At 34.0% G+C, this 20,251-nt stretch overlaps 1 protein-coding gene across 1 annotated transcript in view; it reads right to left on the bottom strand.

Moving 5' to 3' along the window:
* LOC124364525 (low-density lipoprotein receptor-related protein 1) overlaps positions 1-20,251 on the bottom strand; it is a 221,709-nt gene that overhangs the window by 155,229 nt on the left and 46,229 nt on the right. Inside the window, 9 exon segments of the mRNA XM_046820081.1 lie at positions 348-537; positions 2,257-2,470; positions 8,396-8,629; positions 8,848-9,031; positions 9,150-9,281; positions 10,547-10,718; positions 12,964-13,189; positions 17,510-17,672; positions 18,512-18,766. Coding sequence (XP_046676037.1) covers positions 348-537; positions 2,257-2,470; positions 8,396-8,629; positions 8,848-9,031; positions 9,150-9,281; positions 10,547-10,718; positions 12,964-13,189; positions 17,510-17,672; positions 18,512-18,766 — 1,770 coding nt within the window.

Raw genomic sequence — 20,251 nt, 5'->3', positions numbered from 1 at the left:
CAAATAAGAGTATTCCATGTCTATCCCAAAACACAGTGGCTATCAACAACATTGACCAAATCTTCTATGACCACTGATTAGCGACCTGACTGCGGTTCATCTTGGACATTTATCCATCCATCTTTGAAAGCTCTCACTCACTTCCACACTCATCGCATTAGGGCCATACACTTGGCCTGATCAACATACAAACATAAAATTGAAAAATTTAGTGAAAATGAATTTGTAGTCTTTAAAACCAGTAGGCCTATACACTAATTCAAACAGTTTGTGTACACAAATTAAACTCTTATGTTAAATTATAATTTGATCACTGCTGACTATGTACTATAATACTATAACATTACCAGTCTGGGTACTGTTGTCAAACACTCTGATCTCAAACAGTGGGGCATTCTCCGTGGACAATGTTGTGACAGTATCATTCTCTAAGTTAAGACACTGTACTGTCCCTTTTTGGAACTCTGTCCAAAACAACAGCTTCTCATAATAAGCGAGTCCATACGGGTGATCCAAGTCTGAACCATGGAAAACAACCTGAAAATAAAGTGAATACTTTATTGTTATTCATTCACACTGGATAAAATTGAAAAATCAATGAATAGGGATTATTGTGATCCAAAGTGATATTCTCTATTATATCAAAATAGCTTTTTAATATTAAAACCACTGTTGGCAAATATCTGACAGAAAATAAATGACTAAGATATACATTAACCCTTAAAGCGCCAGACAGTTTCAGCTAAACTCTGGATTAGCGCTCATTTATTATAAAAATTAAAATTAGATTTTCTCAATGCTAATTTTAATTTCTTTTTTTTAGGTAACAAAATAAAACAGAAACTGCAAAAAAAATATATTTTATCATATTTATTGCCCAAAATACACATGATTTACTATGTAGCGTTCCAGCTCCTTTACAAATTTTACCCAATGCTTACTATTTCCTTTTATTATTATGTATATCAATGATGACATTGCGTGCTTATATGTACTAGAATAGAACTAGAAAATAAGTATATTACATATTTAATACAAAGTTATAATAAAAAATTAAATTTACATGCCAAAAATTTGAAAACCAAATATTTTCCAAATTCTTAGTCCTCTAACGGGTGTTATTTTTCTAATTACAAAATAGTTTTCAGATGTTTATAGAAGTAAATAAAAGATGTAACACTTATTGGAGTAAAAACAAGCCTAAATATAAATAATAAAAATAAATGTAGAATTTCGGAACAAGAGCTAAAATACATAATTATAAATATAAGGAGTAAAAATATTTCTACGAGGAAAAAAGACTTTTATCGCCATTCAAGAAACTGTTTATTTCAAAAGTTTATAAATATATAACTTTCATAAAAAGATGATCATATAACACATAAAACACAGTAGTTTACCGATCAACTATTCGCACTGCTTCAACAGGATATGAAGAAGAACACAAGAGCTGCCCGGCGAGGCAGTGACGTACGCATAAATGCGCTTTGCGGCGTTGAGCAATACTACCAAACTGCCAGCTGTTCAACAAAAACCGGTTCAGTATCGATCGATAAACACAAAGATTGTCACGTGATGTGGCACAGCCCCGCTACACTACTGTAACATACATCCCGCACAGTCTTAAGGACAAACTCTGAACTAACAGTGCAAAATAGTAAAAACAAGTATATTGCGCGTCTACGCGCTTACGGCGTTCAGAGCAAAGTCGATCCTCGCGCGCAAATGCGCTTTAAGGGTTAAGAAGTGAGTTTTTATATATCATTAAAATAATTATTCTAAAAGGGAGTTTCAGGAAGGCTAAACAGTAGCTAACAAAAACTACTGCCTACTACTTGCTATTGGTAATACATTAATTAATAGTTAGGCTAATTATTATAGCATACTATTTACTGACATATTGTATATAAAGTACAAGGGGAACTACAACTAGCCAAAATGTTATTAAGATTGCAAGACACATATTACACAAAATTTTAAAATTAGTATCAATTGTACAGTTCCATAGAAAGGGAGGGTGAAACTATTTTTTAACTGACTGAATGGTTTTGTTTTAGTTTTAGTGGTACAAACACAACTTGACAAAGCAAACATTTAGGTGTTAAGGCATAATTTAATTTCATGTAATATGGGGTAAAATACAAACTCAGTTAACTGAGTTTAAAAGCTGATTTTGATCAGACCATTACTACAAACAAGTTCAATAAAAATATATGTTACTGTCAAATAGTTTTAGTGCTGTAATGAAGACTTTACCTTTCGTTCTGATCCGTCCAGACTGATCCTCTCAATCTTATCCAGGTAGGCATCACACCAGTACAGCTTGCGGTTGAAGTAGTCTATAGTGAGACCGTTGGGCCACTGGAGTCCTGAGTCTACAAAAACTTTTCGCTGCTCACCATTCATCCAGGCAAACTCAATCTTTCCATTGGGAGATGAGCCGCTAGCCCAGTCCGACCAATACATCAGACTAGAAACAATTTTTATTATGTGCAGTATTACAAACAGAAGCTAATCATCAAATTGTTAAGTGCATACATGTGTGGTATTATTTACGGACAGGATAATTAGAAAAATCTTGATTGATATACATTTTCAGTTAAACACAATGTTGAATCTTGGAAAAGCCTAGGTATTTTCTGACAGCTTGTCATTTACCGATGACCAGTCAGAAATTTTCCTATATCGTATAATAAGTAAATGTGACTTTCACAACAGTAACAATTACAGGATGTATCAAAAAGAATCATCCGATTTAATAAAATCATAATTATTCTGTTTGTTGAGCTAAATGCGCCAACAATGTACTGTTGAAAAGAGTATCATTTAAAGTTTTACATGGTTCCCGCTACGTAGCAGCAGCGTACTTGAGTGAACGCCTACTTCATTTCTAGTGAAAATGGCGTCTGCACCACAAAAAGCGTTTTGTGTTCTACGTTTTTCGCAGTGTGTCTGTAATAACTGTTCAGCGTGACTTTCTTAATAAGTATGGTGTTGATCCTCCTACATCACAGAGCATTAGACGATGGTATGCACAATTTCAAGAAACAGGTTGTCTGTGTAAAGGTAAGTCCCAGAGTGTCCGATGAAGACATGGAGTGCGTCCGCCATTGTTTCACACGCAGCCCTCAGAAATCTGTTCGCCACACTGCTCGACAGCTCAATATGCCTCCTATGTCCGTCTGGCGTATACAGTCTTCAGATACTGCAAGCTCTTCGTGAGGGTGATAAAGAACGACGCGTGGGGTTTTGTAACTTCGTTCTTGATAAGATGATGGACGATGAACATTTTGTATCGCGCATGTGTTTTGCGACGAGGCAAAATTTCATTTAAATGGAAAGGTAAAGCGCCATAACGTTAGAATATGGGGCACAGAAAAACCACTTAAAATTTTGCAACATGACAGAGACTCCAAAATTTAATGTGTTTTGCGCGGTTTCACAGGAAGAGGTGTAAGGTCCATTTTTCTTTGCTGAGAACACTGTTACAGGAATAACATATCTCAATATGCTTGAGAATTATCTTTTCCCCCAATTGGAGACTGATTCGAACGACTTCATTTACCAACAGGACAGGGCACCGCCACATTGGCATCTGGCAGTCGGGCAATTTTTAAATCAAAGAATTCGTGACCGGTGGATCGGCTGCACTGGACAAAATGACGCATCCTTACAGTACGCGCGCTGAAGGTTTGGCCCTGTCGTTGCCCTACTAACCAAATAAAAACATTGACTCTCCAATGATTCGTCACGGACGGCAATGTTTAATTCTTGCTCGACAATCAACTTATGGTTAGGCCAACTTCCTGTACAAATAATAATAAAGTCTGAAACTTCGCAGATCTATTATCCTGTTTATGCCAATGCTAAAGGATGTATTAAGTTTCAATGTCTTATTACTTTTCTTCAATAAAATATATTTTAAAATTAACTGTGCCAAAATTGTGATACAAAAAAGTTTGTATGTGAGGATTTTTTTATTATTTGGTCAGGAAACTTTCACCAGCGGGAAAGTTTTTCTGAATGAACTGAAGTTAATTTTAGATTTAACTTTTTTCAGATACATAGTTTAGGTTAGCCGTAACTTAGTCTGAAGTGGAATGTATCACCGACACCGCTGCCCTACAGTTTATGGCCCATTCACGTAAATGCAACACGGCAATACCATTTGAAAGTTTAACATTGAATCACTTTGCAATAGTTTATTTCTGAAAAAAAAAAAAAAAAACACTTTAGGCCATAGTGGTGATCTGTAATAAACTAAATGTTTTAAACTTTAATGAAATTATGTTGAATTTCATTGTATTATATTCGAATAGAAAGTGTTTTGGGGTGTATTGTTTATAAACTAATTTTATGACAAATGAATGAATACAAAACACTGTTGTATAAAGAATCCGTTTATGAAAAACTTAATTATTAATTATGTGGCATGACAATAAATTATTTTTTTAGCATTTCTACAAATACACTATACATAGAGGCATTGATTATTATATGGATTAAACCGTATTACATTGTAGCATTCAATTCAAAATTTGAATACTACCTTAGCAATACATTGTATATTAATTGACTTTCTGACAGATAAGAAATAAAATGTCATAAATCTATTAGTGATTAGAAATCGTAAAATTACTAAACGTCTAACAATACAAATTAAGAATTTAAATTCTCAATGCATAAATGTAGAATCCGTTATTTTAAAATCGGCGTGGTGAACAGTAATTTCCCTAGATTTTACTTTGTTTACAAAGCTGTTCTTACCTATAATATAGTTGCCAATGGCGAGTTGAGTCAGATGAGTCATTCAAACTAATATAAATCTCTCTGTTGTGTCATCAATTAAATGTTCCTTTTCATAATATTCATCTTCAAATTTTACAAGTTTCTTACACACCTTTCCCCAGTCTTCTTTTGTTATTAAGTCTATCTTCTCTTTGCATAACGCTATGGTATTTCTAATGTTATTTAAACATTTTTTTGACCTACAAAGTTTATTTATTATTCCCCAAATATTCTCAATCGGATTTAGATCTGGATGGTACGGAGGAAGGCGAAGAACGCTGTGTCCGTGGTTTTCTAACAAATCGTCAAATGCAAATCTTTTAAATACATCCTTATGTTGTTTTACTAAACTGTACAATTCGGGCTTAAGTGACATTGTATCAAACTGCAGCCCATGATCTTGTAGCCACTTGATCATTTCTGCTTTTTTGGAACCTGAATTAGGTGCTTTATTAACTTGGACGTTATGATAGGCGGCATTATCAATAATTATTAGAGTTAACTGGGTAAGTTTGGAATGAGCTGAGTTCTTGTCATGGTTCATCTGATCATGATAATCGACCATTATACCGACTGAGATGATGAATCAAAACAAAACTACTAAAACTTGTAATATAACCTTAATAGCAAGGATAATATTAAATAATTTGTAACGCCCTAAAACTACCAAAATTCACTAACCTCACTACTAACTAAAATAATGAATTGTGTATAACGCACTTAAACCACTTGTCCACTTCTAACAACAGTGAATACTCGACTGTGAGGGAGAACAGGGACAATAAATATTCAGACTGCAGCGTGCCAAACATTGGCGGATGTCTGCAGAACAGTTGTTATATCGGGCAAACCACCCGTCCCCCGCCATAGTCCGCTCGGTTGACTCGGAGCCGAACCTTCAGCGCGCGTACTGTACATTTCTGGCCTCCAAGATCACCGGACCTTACTGTATGTGATTTTTTCTTGTGGGGTTTCATCAAAGACTCTGTATATGTGCCTCCACTACCAACAACAATGGATGAGCTGAGGAATCGCATTACAACAGCAGTGGAATCAGTAACTCAGGACATGCTCGCTGCTGTCGGATGAATTTGAATACCTCATAGACATATACCGTGTATCTAAAGGTGGACATATTGAACACCTTTGAAAAGGTATGAAAAAAAACTTTTTGAGTTTCTCTTTCAGCCAAAACAATTAGTAATTGTATATGTTTACTACTGTTTGAAATATAGACATGCCAAATCGAATGATTCTTTTTGATACACCCTGTACATTTTCTGCTGGAGTAGTGTTTGCATTTATTATAGGATTCATCTGGACATAAAACCAACATGAATGTATGTGCATCTATTTTCTCATTGGAAATTTGAAGTAAATTGTTAAATTAATATGATACAGTAATCTTGCACTATAAATATATAACCTATATTTGTATCACCTAAAATAATAGGAATACATAGGAATAATATGGAAACATTAATTATCTAAACAAAATAAAACTGTAAAACACAATATAGATTGAGAGCTATAATATTGCTAAACAAAGATTAAATATATTAATTTATAAAAACCACAAAAAATACCAATAAAACAATTTATTATTCTTTCACGGAATATCTAGTTCTAGTTCCTTAATAACCCTTTTTCATACAGATGGATTTGTTCGTACTATATTTGTTTGGCACTGCTACATTAAACAATGTTGTCAATTTGCTTGATGTCAGTGGTTGAATTAACTCTAAGTTGTAGTTAAATCATCTTTAGTTCCCTAAATTTTAAACTAGTGTTAAACTAGAGTCCAAATCAAGATAGACTGTCAAATAGTATTAAATCATATCATTCACCCCTCAACACAGTTTACCGTTACATATACACTTTGACTTAAGACCTCATTGTTCGGTTGGATGTCCACTTAATGTGCATCATAAGACCATCACGTGATTCTATATTACAGCCAATTCTTGAGTTATTTCGACTATGAAATTATTAGAGAACATTATACAAAAAACAATTTTGTGATTGTATTTTTTCCTATTTGTTTTATTATGTTGCGATGAGACTTGAATACCACAAAATATTTGTTGGTTTTTTATGTTAATGAAATTTATTGTTCTAAATGATTTTTCTTTTGAAAAATTTTTAAAAACAGGAAATGATGTAATGGTTTTTTAATCCAAAGCTGTGATAAGTTGTATAGATGTTAGCTCAGACCAGCAAAACCGACATCTCCATGGACAATGTTTCTTTGTTGTCTGACGGTAATATACAATTAATATACAAAAAAAATTACATCAACAAAATTAATACATCTGGTCAAAATTAGTTAAGATACTGAAGCTTTACTTAACCTTTATGTTGTTTAACAAGTGTTCCCACCATAGAGGTCACCGCACACACTAATATAACAAGGTCAAAGAGTCAATTAGTTCCAACTCATTTGAGTCTTCAAGTCATATCATGTTAAAAGGCTTCATTAATTAGTCAGGCTGCAATTCAATTAGTGTCCAGTTGGCTTGGGATCTCAATTACTATCATATTGGTTTTCGTCTTTAATTTTTGCGAGGGTGGGCTGCTTCATCAGCTTTTAGTTGAAATCATGTTATTTTTTATTTTGGTTAGAGATTTTTACTAATAAGACTCAAACACGCACCTAAGAACTCTTAACATTGATCTCTTGTTTTAAATTTAACAACCAATTCCAATGCCAACTCAAATCAAATTACGTTATATTACTGGATTTGATATTACAGTATTGTTACTATTAAAATATAACTCAAATTTTTAGGTACTCACACACACTGTTAAGTAATTAAGAAGTGAAATGAAACAAAAACTGAACATACAGTACTGATATTATTGTTGAGAACAATATTAATTGTTAAAAGAAATGAATTCAGTAAGTCTTCTGTCTTAGTGAAGAGAGTCTATCGGGTGACATGTAGTTTTGCCATTGTGTCATTAACATGATATTGCAGGTGTAGCAGTAGCCTGTTGCTCTAGGTATCGTAGTGCAAGGTCAAGCGCTGCTGCACCTTCTGCATGTAGCACCCACCAACTCTCCTTTATCACACAGGTTCTATCACTACAGTGTAATGTGCAGCTGATCTATGAGTAACTGTGTGTATTTTTTGCTTGCCAAGGGAGGGGGAGTACAGTCTGGTCCTTAGCGCGTGGACATGTCCAATATACACTACAAAAGTGAACTACGGTGTACTGTAACTTACTAACAGTGTACACATAACTGTGCAAGTATTCACAGTCCAACACATTTGTCACATGAAATACAGTAAAAAGGTCAAAAACATGTTTCAATAAACAATTTTGATGATTTTATAACAAAATAGATCCATTCTCATGCTTAAAACCATGTGTTTCTGCCATTCTGGCTAATCCAAACAATCACGTAATCCAAAATGGATTCGGTCCTAAATAGTTCAGATTAGCGGGACTCCATTGTACTCATACTAATTTATCTGATGTATTAATGGAAAACTGGACCCAAGCAGGATTTGCTTATAGCCTTCAAAAGAAACTGAGGAACTTTTTCTTTAAAACCATTACTGTCCTGAGCATCTCTAAGAAAATTGAATTACAATCAACTCACCCTTTCTTGGGATCCAAGACAATGGCTCTAGGGTGAAACTTGGGATCATGGATGATAGTCCGACGATAGTTGCTATTGTCCAGCCGCACCACGTTGATTGTGTTGAGCCCCTCGTCAGTCCAATAGAGGTTTCGGCCCATCCAGTCAATGGCCAAGCCTTCACAGTTGCTCACCCCACGGTCTATCACGGTCTCTCTCTGCGACCCATCCATCTTCTGCCGTTCTATCACATACCTATATAATGAAGCAGTGATAATACATGGATAATAATACAAGGCTTTTAAAACTACAGTCTTCTTTAGGTATCATTTTTACCTCCATAACAAAAGAAACCTTAAATTATGTTAATTATTAAAATCGTCTCTCATTTTAAAACCCATAATAACAAATGCTAACATTTTAATAATTTTATAGTAGGATAAATAAAAGTTAAAACATAAAACCATCCTTACTTTTGTCCGTCAGAGTAGTATATATACTGTGTGCGAACATCGTAGTCAAGAGCTGTGGGCCTTGTCAGATCAGTGATAGGAATCATTTCCTCTTCATGTTTGTTTCGTTTCGGCAACATCGAAATGCCTTTGATCATTCCCGGCCGCCCTTTACCATACAGCAAGAATGATGATTGTTTTGCCACTGAATGAAAAAACAAATACAATGATTTATTTGATGAATCTCAAACACACAAAACATTATACATTTTATTTATAAATATTTTAGATATTTATGATACAGAGTTAATTTATTTACTAACCAACACACTTCCGTGTGCGAATCAGTCGGTAGCCAGGCTGACAGAGGCACTGTACTTGTGGTGAATCTTTTTTCCATGCTGGGATACAAATATGTTGGCATCCTCCATTATCCTTCTTGCAAGGGTGATCAGCTGTCAACATGAATATACAGTGTTATTGATATTAATTAACAATTATTTAAAAATTTATTTCTAAACTAAACCTAATTCAAGAGCACATAAAAAGATATCTAAGTCATGTATAAAATGAGTAGTGTTAAAAGCCAAGAGCTTGCCTAAACTTAAAATTACAAAACGTTACTAATTTATTATTTAATGTCTAGTACATGTCACAAATGTTTAAAAACCAAAAATGAAGATGAAATAAACAGGAACAAGTAGATAACAAAAGCTCAGGCTTATTGTGATCCCAGGTTGGCTACTTGTTGCTTTTTATACACAAAGCCAACTATACCTAGCCATGCACACTCAGTCTTTCAGCAGACACATTCAAAAATAGTTATGTTGGGCTCGTTCTATTGTTACATGTTATTGCCTTTTAAACGAATATTTATTTTAAATTTATAGTGTGGTATAGGTTACATGTTGAGTCCTATAGGGTTAAGTCCTTGGACCCACATAGGACTCAACACAGTATTAATAATTAACATTTTTCTGTTTTAAAAACTATATATGCATATGAAAGAAGTTTTTAAATGCCAATTCCAATATGAAAAATTAAAATTATTGGTAAATAAAATACACAATATAAATTTTTAGCCATAGAACTTTTAGAGATGAGAATCATTATGCTAACCTTTTGTAAATATGTCAACTTTCTAGACATTCATATTGACAACAAGCTAATATAGAACTCTCACAGAGATTATACATTAAACAACTATTTCAAGAGTTCTTTGTTATCAAGAAAGAACTTTCATATTGTACATCTTTGAAATATGTAAAAAATTATTTTTTATTTCCAGTCCATCTCAGATATAGTCTAGTGTCGTGGGGTGACATAATACAGTAAATCTTATCCTTATCAAGAAACACAGCAAGAATTAAAAGTAAATCACATGCTCCTGAGGCATTGTGTTTCATTGACACTTTTATAACTGTCAAGAACACTGAAATTGTTTTCTGTATGAACTGTCAACTGGCGCAGATAACTGGTCATCTCAGTGATTAGTAATTGGTGAGTTTGGGCTTAACATCTAGGATGGTCTAGGGTCTGTACAGTCAGTTAAGTTTGTACACAATCAGTGTTGTGGTGCATGCCCTCTCTAACTATTCCTTTCCTATTTTTATCCTCACCTTTATATAAATTTATGTTGCTGACAAGTAAAAATAATTTTTTCCAATATTTTTGTATTTATTGAAGTTGCCAAAAACAAGACTTTGAACTGATGAATTACCGTCAGGCTGCCGCTGGCGGTGATACACATGGATGGCGAACGGTCGACTGATGTTGGTCACAGTGTCATGGCTCTCTGTGTTGAACTTGTCCAGCCGAATGATACTCTGATTGCGCCAAGATGTCACAAACAAGTTGTTTTCCAGCAGAGTCACATCATACAGGTTCTGCACCTAAATGTCAACAGCAGAATTTCAGTCCCAGAAAACTACTATGTTCTTTCTGGGCTGCTTCTCTTGAAACTAAATAAATTAAAATCATCAATTATAAAAAAGTGAGCTCACATTTCTCAAATACTCAAACATTTGTCAATCATATTTGTAATAATACTTGCTGTGGCCTTTATTAAGACTGTACCCAGAGTCTGAGTATAGGTCATACTGGATCGCAGCGCTAGCTACCGGCACCATAGTATGACTCGGTTGTTTATAACAATGTTATTTAATTCTATTGTTTAGCTCAGTAATTTTAAGATTCAAACTTATTCTGATTATGTTTATTAGTGTTTTAACCAACCCTTAGAGGACTAAATGTTTTTACAAATTTTAGGGGGTTATTTTTTTATTTATGATAGGAAGATTTGGGATAGTGAGAAAGACGAGGACTAAAATGCGTACTTTTTTATCATATTCAACACTATTCAAGTATATATTAATATATTTAATTTATTTTTTCAGCAACATATTAAGAAGTAAAGTCTCTTTAACATAATATGCTATCAAGTTAAAAAAAAAACATAAATATATTTTTAAGTAGTTTTTCAATTTCCTTTTTGTTAAATTGCACCTGAAAAACTATAATTTATTTGTGGGAGACCTATTATTTGTAATTGTATTATAACATGCTACATAATCCCAAGAATTGAGAGAACTTCATCAAAATATACAGTAAAATGTACAATATGTATTAAGCAAAATTATTAAATAACTCCACACATGCATTCAAAAATATTTTAAAGTAAGTGTATTTACATTATAGCTTGATGCTGAACCTGCATTGTCATTGGCTTAACCCTTTGTGCTTGTAATATTATACAGGGTGGAGCAAAAAGAACACATGGATTTCAAAAGGGTTGGTTAATTTTAATCACATCAAAATTTGAGTTATACCAAAACAATCATCAATCAATCCAATTTGAGAGTCGGGTGGTAACAATTATAAAACACTTAACAAATTTTTTTAAATAACATCGGAAAGATGGTGTCCTCCTGCATGAATACACATTAGAAGTCTCTCTTCAAAGTTTTCCATAACTTTGTTCAAAGTGTCCTGTGATACAGCGGCAATTTCTTCACTTCTTCAGTTCTTCGAGTAACCGAGGTTTACAACGGTAAACTTTGAATTTCAGGTGTCCCCATAAAACGAAGTCGCTCAGCGTCAGATCTAGTGAACGTGCAGGCCAATGGAGATCGCCGAAATGTGAAATCACGTGACCAGGAAACATTCCTCGAACGACAGCCATAGATTTATTACTCGCGTAGAATTGTCACGTAACGTTCAGAATTAACAGTGACAGTTTAGTCACGCTCTTCAAAGAAATAAGGTCCTACGATGCCAATTTTAGAGACCCCACACTACACTGTAACTTTTAGGACAATGCAGTGGTTTTTTATGCATTTCCTGTGGGTTGTGAGCTGCCCAGTAGCGCAATTCTGCTTTTTTACTGAGCCATTCAAGTGGAAATGAGCTTCATCACTCAGCATTACAACATTATTGTCATATCCAACGACATCAAGCATTCTCTCACAAAAAAACTCTTCATTCGTGAAAGTCACGTTCATGGATTTTCTGAACAATCATTATCTTGTAAGGGTGGAATTGTAACTCACATGTCAGGATGCGCTGTAGCGATCGACGTGATATCCCCAAGGTCGGAGCACACCATCTAGTCGAGCGGTAATGGCGTCGCTCGGCGGTCACTGACCGCTCGGCGGTCACTGACCGCTCCCCTCCACTGGTACTACGTTACTCAAATCCATGCGTTCTTTTTGCGCCACCTTGTACAACTAGTTAGCTGTTTGACTGACCATACGTTGGTCCTGATGTGTAGCCATTTAGCTCAAATTTTCTGATGTGGCACACACCCTGTCTTGGTTCTAAAGTTACTCAATCCATTTTTACATAATATTCAAGTGTATAATTTTATTTTTAAATACATTTTAATATTTACTTACACTTTTATAAAACTTATATCTCTGCCTTTAAAATGATATATTTAAATACTTGCAGAAATAACACTAATTTGGAAAAAAGGCTCAGGGAGCCACTTATTAGGAGTCCAGGGTTTTAATAATAACTACACAAACTATTAATGATAAAGACTCTAATATTTAAAAGCTGCATATATTTCTCACCAAGTATAATATATACAAGGTACAGGCACTATAGTTGCCTTACATGAATTAATGAACAACTCACTGGAAATCCCTTCCTGACAGTCCGGCGGTTAGAGCCATCATAGTCCACCCTCTCCACAAAGTCCAGATAGGTGTCAACCCAGTAGACGTGTTGTGTCGTGTAGTCAACTGTCACCCCGTACGGGTACACTATCTTGTGGTCCACTAGTGTCTTGCGTTCACTGCCGTCAAGCAGGGCCCGCTCCAGTTTGGGCGATGTCACTCCCCACTTGGTGAAGAACATGAACCTACAACATTATGTTCACATTTAAAATAACTTTTTTTTAAAAGGAACAATACTTTCAAGAAATTTTAACTAGTAAGAAGTAATAGTTTTAACCACCAACACACATTTATTATAAATAGGATGTAGCGTAAGCATATTATTTTAGAAACAACTATACAGCAAATTTGAACTATTAAAATTATTTAAAATTGCTATACTACATCTTATGCTATACCAGTTAGAATATTTTCATGTGAAGTCATGCAAGTGTAAATGAGGTAGTAATTTCATTAACCAGTATAACTGTATAACCTATAAACCCATACAGATTATTAATCAATATCCCCTAGATGTTGAAACAACTAAATAGACAGTCAAACTTGAATCCCTCACTCTTGACTAGAATCCCTCCCTAAACTTTATAGTCAATAAATTTAAGATTTTCGAAGCAGTTTCAATATAATATTAGCAATTGAATGAGCATGGCATATGTATAACCTTGATGTGTAACCAAGGTTGCCACTGATTAAATCAATAAGTTATGTCACAGTTGCAATTACTACACACTATGCATTATTTGAAACGCACCTCCACCACAGCCTATCATTTGGGGGGAAATCAAGTACAACATTTTACAAAGACCTCTGATTATTCAGAAAAGATTTATCAGAATACTAGCAGGACTGCAACCAAAAGACACTGTAGACAGGCTTTACTACAACTGTCAAACCTCACTGTGGCATCATTATACATTTTACAAGCAACAATGTATGCCTATGGGAAAGACTTGACCAGAGTATGTGACCTACACAATATACAATACCAGCTGATCTGCAGATTTCACCCTACCAGCACTATATATGGGAGCACAGCTGTCCAAACCTTACCAACAAATATTAAGATGCAAGTAAACTGTGAGTATGGGTTAAAAAGATGGCTTCTTCAACATACCTTATATACCATTGATTGGGGAATTTAAAAACTGGATGATATGGAGTATTAACCAATCTCTATTTTATAAAATTATTTATGCCTTTACAGTTCTCAATTGAATATTTAAATAAAGAATATTATATTGTGGACAAGCTTGCTATGGGAATGAGCTTGGCATATGAATGTGTTTGCTTTGTTATTGAGATTGCCATGCAGGCAATCTTACCATGTGACTTAATTTGACATGTAAACGAGCTTGGCTTGTGATCAAGCTTGTTATATGAGCTTGGTATGTGGATGACCTTGAAGAGTGGTTGGGCAACAATTTATTGAAGAAAGAGAAGTAAGGTCTTATCCACTTAAATTATAAATGGAGTAGCAAGTGTACAAGTAATTACAGTAATTTATCACATGCGCCAGATATATTTCAACTTTCACTTAAAGTTGTTTTAACAAAATCAATTTCATAGAAATGTTAACAATATATTGGATTGTTAAAATGTTATGAATATGTTACCTGTAACACAACTACAAAATATGCCTACAATAAAATTATAGTGCATGCAACACTAACATAATAATTCATCTCCTCTAATACTCTTTATAAATTAATTTTTAATCAAATTAATTTCACTCACCTTATTAGAGAAATTTCTAATTTTAGTAATTAATTTTTCCAAATCAGTATAAATGTAATACATGTGTAACGTTCAATCAAATATTTTATTGATAACTCGGTTAAAGTTGTCATATCATTTTAGTGTCTAATTTTGTTTTTCATAAGGTCATTACCAAATTTCATTTAAGATTGTTCTGGAAACTATTTATGCACTATACAATTTCAGTATATTCAATAGTTCCAAAGTCTAAATTTATTTCCCCTCAACAAGTTATAGTGCAGTGAAGTAACCAGCCAGAAGGAAGAAATGTGATTCACCAGTGCAATTCCACAATTTCCTGTCCTAATTGTTGAACTAATTAATTGTACAGCAGGAGAAGACAGCATTAGCTAATTATGGATACCATTCCCAAAAATTGTTCCCCATGTCCTAAACTATAGTTAAATCTTTTCTCAACTTAACTGACACAGTATAACAGTTGATTTTGGTATTCCCTTTCTTAAGCATCAAGAAACTTAAGGTACAGAAAACCACCAGTGATGAGATAAACTTTGTATTTGCCATATAACTTCCATTTTTAACTTTAAAATAGTGAAGAAGAATATTTTAACTGTTTTATAAATTCAAGAACTTCCATATTTCTTCTCAACTTGTCCCTAAATTAATCCTTACTTATATTTTAAATATTTTGATCAATTTTAACATTCAACTGGAATAATAATTTATTTGACTGTGCATGCTAATAAATAAAGCTTTCATCCAATATTTTATTGATGAGCCAGCATGATCAACTACCCCTTAAAAATCTTGCTCTACCGAAATTTAATCAAATATATTTCACAACTAAATAAACTGTTTACCCTTTTATTGTGCAACCCCTATTGTAAATTAAACACCTATAATTCTTATGAATTTCTCTAATTTGTCTACTCAAATACGCCATCTTGTCTGTTAACTGTAATCATTGTTTATACTATTTATCAAGGAATCAGTGTAGCCTAAGTCTTTAGTTAGGTAAAATAATTTACTAACACAACTGTATAAATATTCTATAAATTATTAGTTGATCAATTAATATATACAGAACAATTTCACTTAAAACTACATTGTTAAAACAAACCGACTTTATTTTATTTACTGTGAAAATTAAATGTCATTGTGAGAGACCTGGGTTTGAGTACCAGTGGAGCAAGTACTTTTTGCGATTCAATGTTTATTGAAAATTAAATCAGGGTATTACCACATATAAAAAATGAATATATAAATATATATATATATGATACATATTTTTTCAAATTTTTTGATACATTAAAGAACATGATTTGTCTTAATGTTAATAGTAATTCATTGTTGCAATTGAATGGCTGAAATATTTTTCAATGTAAATAAAAGTACAATTTAACATAAATGTATGATGAAAATGAAGCAATATATTTATACTAATGTGCAATATAGTTACAAAATAAAATGAATTGGCTCAAAACTTATATAAAGATCTAGATAAAACGCAAAAATAATTTATGATAGCAAAACATACAAATAGTAGCTCTGCAATCACCTGTCATGGGACTAAAAGGACAGAATAATTGAACTGGGTGACTTGAGTGGTGGGTAGAGTGAGCAAGTGATGGAGGTGCCCACAGGAAGTTCCATTAACAACATAGTCAGCAGGTGCTGGCTAACTTTGTTTATGATACGCAGTGCTTTCATAAACACTATCTCCGAAAGAAAAATAAGCCTTCTTATCACAATAATCATGAAGGACAATAGTTACTAAAAGACATTGCATTTGAATATTTGTCCACAGTTACCATTATTAAAGTATACTATTGCATTTAACTAACTTCAAATATGGAAGTCATGGCAATAGAATCATCTGCTAGAAAACTCATACAAATGAAGCAAAAAGGAGCAAAAACTTAATACTTTCTGACAGACAGGCTGCACTGAAGTCACTTGATACCTGTTCATTTGATTAGAAAACAGTCTGGGAATGCAAGAATGCTCTGTTACAACTGGCTCAGAAAAATAAAATAACACTCGGTTGAGTGCTGGGCCATGAGGATATTCATGGTAATAAAAAAGAAGATACCCTCGCAAAGATGGGAGTGGAGTCCTTTATGGTGGGGCTCCCTTTTTGGCAGGGCCAGAGCCGGGTTGCAGGATAGCTTTCTCCTACAGCAAAGCTCTTGTAAATGATTGGGAAAAGAGGACAAGATACTTTAATTGGAGTAGGACCTCAGGATTAAGACAATCAAAAATGTTTATCTCTACTTATGCTAAAGGGTGGGCATCTCTCCTAGATCAGAGTAAAGAGGATATAAGAATGATAATAGGGATGCTGATAGGACATGGCCCCCTTAGAAAACACTTCATGAAGGTGGGCCTTAGCAAGACTGATAATCATAGCAAGGCTCTGTGTAGGAATCAGTGGGGCATGTTTGGCTAAACTGTCCTGCCATATCTAAAATTCAGAAAAGATTCCTAGGGGCATATCTCCTCGGCCACAAGGACATCAAAGAACAGGAGCCCTGAAATCTGATCGGTTTCTGTAAAAGTCTCGGATTCTGAGGATACAAATATAAGTAAGGGAGGTGCAAAGGTCCTTTTAGTACTTAGTGTGGAGACTATCATCTCTTTCCCTCAGGAAAAAAACTTCAATATATTTCAAAGAAAACCGCATAATGGGCGTGAAGGTCGAGTATAGAGTTTGCGGGGATTTATGTCGAAGACATACTTAAGGTTAATATATACATTTACCATCATTGTGAGTACATAGTATGACTTACCCTTTGGTTGGATCCAATGCGATGCCTCTTGGCTTGCTAAGATTCACATCCACCAGGATAAGACAGTATTTCATGGTTGAAGTGCAAACAAATATCATTTCCCGGCTGTCATCCAGAAAGTACCAATTCCCCGAGATCCAATCCAAAGCAACATGAGTATTAGCTGGAAAAATAAAATAAAAATTATTTTATGTTATATATTTTAAACATTTATTGTATGCTGTTCAGATAGGTCAATGTGATTTTTTTTACTTTCTGAGGACCAGTTAAGCAAAATGTTGATAGTAAAATAATATGATAATCTGGATAACTCCTAACTGGCCATATTTGTGCAAAAATAAATTGCTCGTTTCCTGAATTTTTCACACAAAAAATAGTTCATATCCTATTATTGATAAAACTAATAGGTTTTTAAAAGCTTTTTTAATAGTTATTCATAAATTGCTTTGTCGACCAGTTGCTGTCCATAAAATAAACGCAACAGATTTACGGTGATGTACGTACAGAAATACAGAGCTGCAAGCAAAATATTATTTGAAAAACAGGGATAATTTGTTAATTGGGTTATCTACGTAAGGTTTTCATGTATAAAGTGCAACAAAATCATGTTTTTACAATCGGTAATTTGTGTAATACCAATCAGCTGTCCTCCAATCAGTTGTTGTACACAAATGGAAATAAGCTGCCACAATGGCAACATGCAACGTGCTACCACCATGGCGACACATTCCTATTGTCTAAGATCCAAACATCTGCAGGAGTGTTTGGAAATTACCATCCAACCCCGAAAAGTTCCAGGTCTAAACTTGTCTTGCATCTTCTGAATACTCAAATGTAATTTAAACATTTAATGATTACAATAATAACAAGACAATTTTCCTGAAATTCCCTGTCTTTTCCATATTGTTAAAATTCCCTGATTTTTCCATAATATTAAAATTCTTTGAATATTCCCAGTTTATTTTACTTTCCCTGTCACTAAACACCCTGAGAGTAACAAACCGTAGAGAGGGAACATGGTGGGTGGTGGCAAGTCCCAGGTAATCGAGAGATCGTCAATGTTTGCACAGCTGAACAGGGCCAGAGTTCCATTGTTGCGGATGTAGCACAAGGTTCGGTTGCGATGGTTGAACTCCAGGGCCAGAGTCTGTAGCTGAGCAATAGAGCTGTTGCCTGGCCATGTAGTTCCATTCAGGTATATCCGTCGAATATCCATGGTACTGCTGAACACCAGACTTGGCTCCTCATCTGCTGGCTCTGGAAGTAAAATTCACTCTTAATCCCTGCTAATCCATACATTTTGTATTTTTGCACATAATCTAGACTTAAGAGATAAGAGTTATATCATTGCCTCATTGATCTCTCTCTCTCTCCTCTCCTAATTTTTTTTATTGTATAAATGTTTTTTAAATTGTCTAGACCTAATTTTATTTTGTAACATTAATACATGTTGGACTCTAGAACCAAATACACAATTAATTGGTAAAATAGTCAGATTCAGCCTCAGTTTTTATCTCAATTTCTATCATAACTGTAGTCAACAGAAGCTTGTTGAAAACTGATTTTATTCAGCAAAACAAAACAATTTAACTAAAAAACAACAAGAACATATACTCCTCATTTTGTCAACACGTTCTCTTATGGATACTTAGCAGAAATAAATCAAGAGTTGACTGCAAGATAGAACCACATCATGGGGATCACAGCGCACTGTATGGCCGTAAAATCAATTAATACTGAGGTCATAAGAATGTAAGAAGTCCATATAACTTCAAACCTTGTCGATGGATTAATGTTAATTATTGTGTCCGAACATGATTTTAAAGATGTCTGATTTCTCACTATCTGAAACAGCCCAACGTAGTGAAAGTAATAATGACACTTATCACGGAACAGACCAACATGATAAGAAGTGTGTTATTGTAGACGTCACAAGACATGGTCTCTTTGTATACCGGCAAATTCAAGGCGCTAATCACCTCTCTTGAGACTCTCACTATAATCTTGTGCACTAACGTTGCAGACATAATTACTAACTTAAGTGCCTGCAAAATAAGGTGATACCACTACAATATACAGCTGCATCGTGTACTAGACCAGGGGTCCAATCTGAGCTAATTGGAGATTCGGCATAACAAAAAGTTGTGCCCCAAGCAAGTTACTGTTGTTGTGACCTGTAGCTTAATGTTAATTAATGATGTAATCTCGATTAAGCTGTACATGTTACCCAATACGGCTATCTAATTTAGACAATGAGAGCTAAAGACCAAGTGTGAAAATGACATGAACTAAGAAGATGTGGCATGAACAGATGTATAATTCAACTCTGATGGCCAGTAAAATTTTTAAACGTTATGTACAAATTATTATATTTGTAATATCATACATTTATACATATAAACAAATCACATATGAAATCAAATTTAAAATATTAAATACTTTAACTAGCCTTACTTACAAATGTATTTAACCGAGCAGCTCTCATATATCAAAATTTGTTAGACAGTCTGATAAAATGTTTCAATAGTGTAGTTGTAATAATTTCAAGTAAATTGTTCTATATATTTCAGCAGGCAAGTTTAACATTTAATTATGCTTCTAATTCTTGTATTATTTTTAAGTTCTGTTTGACTGATCAGAAAAATTATTTCTGTTGATGTATGATAAATATTGTAAACAAGTGTAAAAAACTAGTTCAACAAGCATTTTCTTCAAAGAATTGTTCAGCAATAAATTTGTTAT

Source organism: Homalodisca vitripennis, chromosome 1 (assembly GCF_021130785.1).
Source record: "Homalodisca vitripennis isolate AUS2020 chromosome 1, UT_GWSS_2.1, whole genome shotgun sequence".
NCBI lineage: Eukaryota > Metazoa > Arthropoda > Insecta > Hemiptera > Cicadellidae > Homalodisca > Homalodisca vitripennis.
This window is presented reverse-complemented; position numbering and strand designations above follow the sequence as displayed.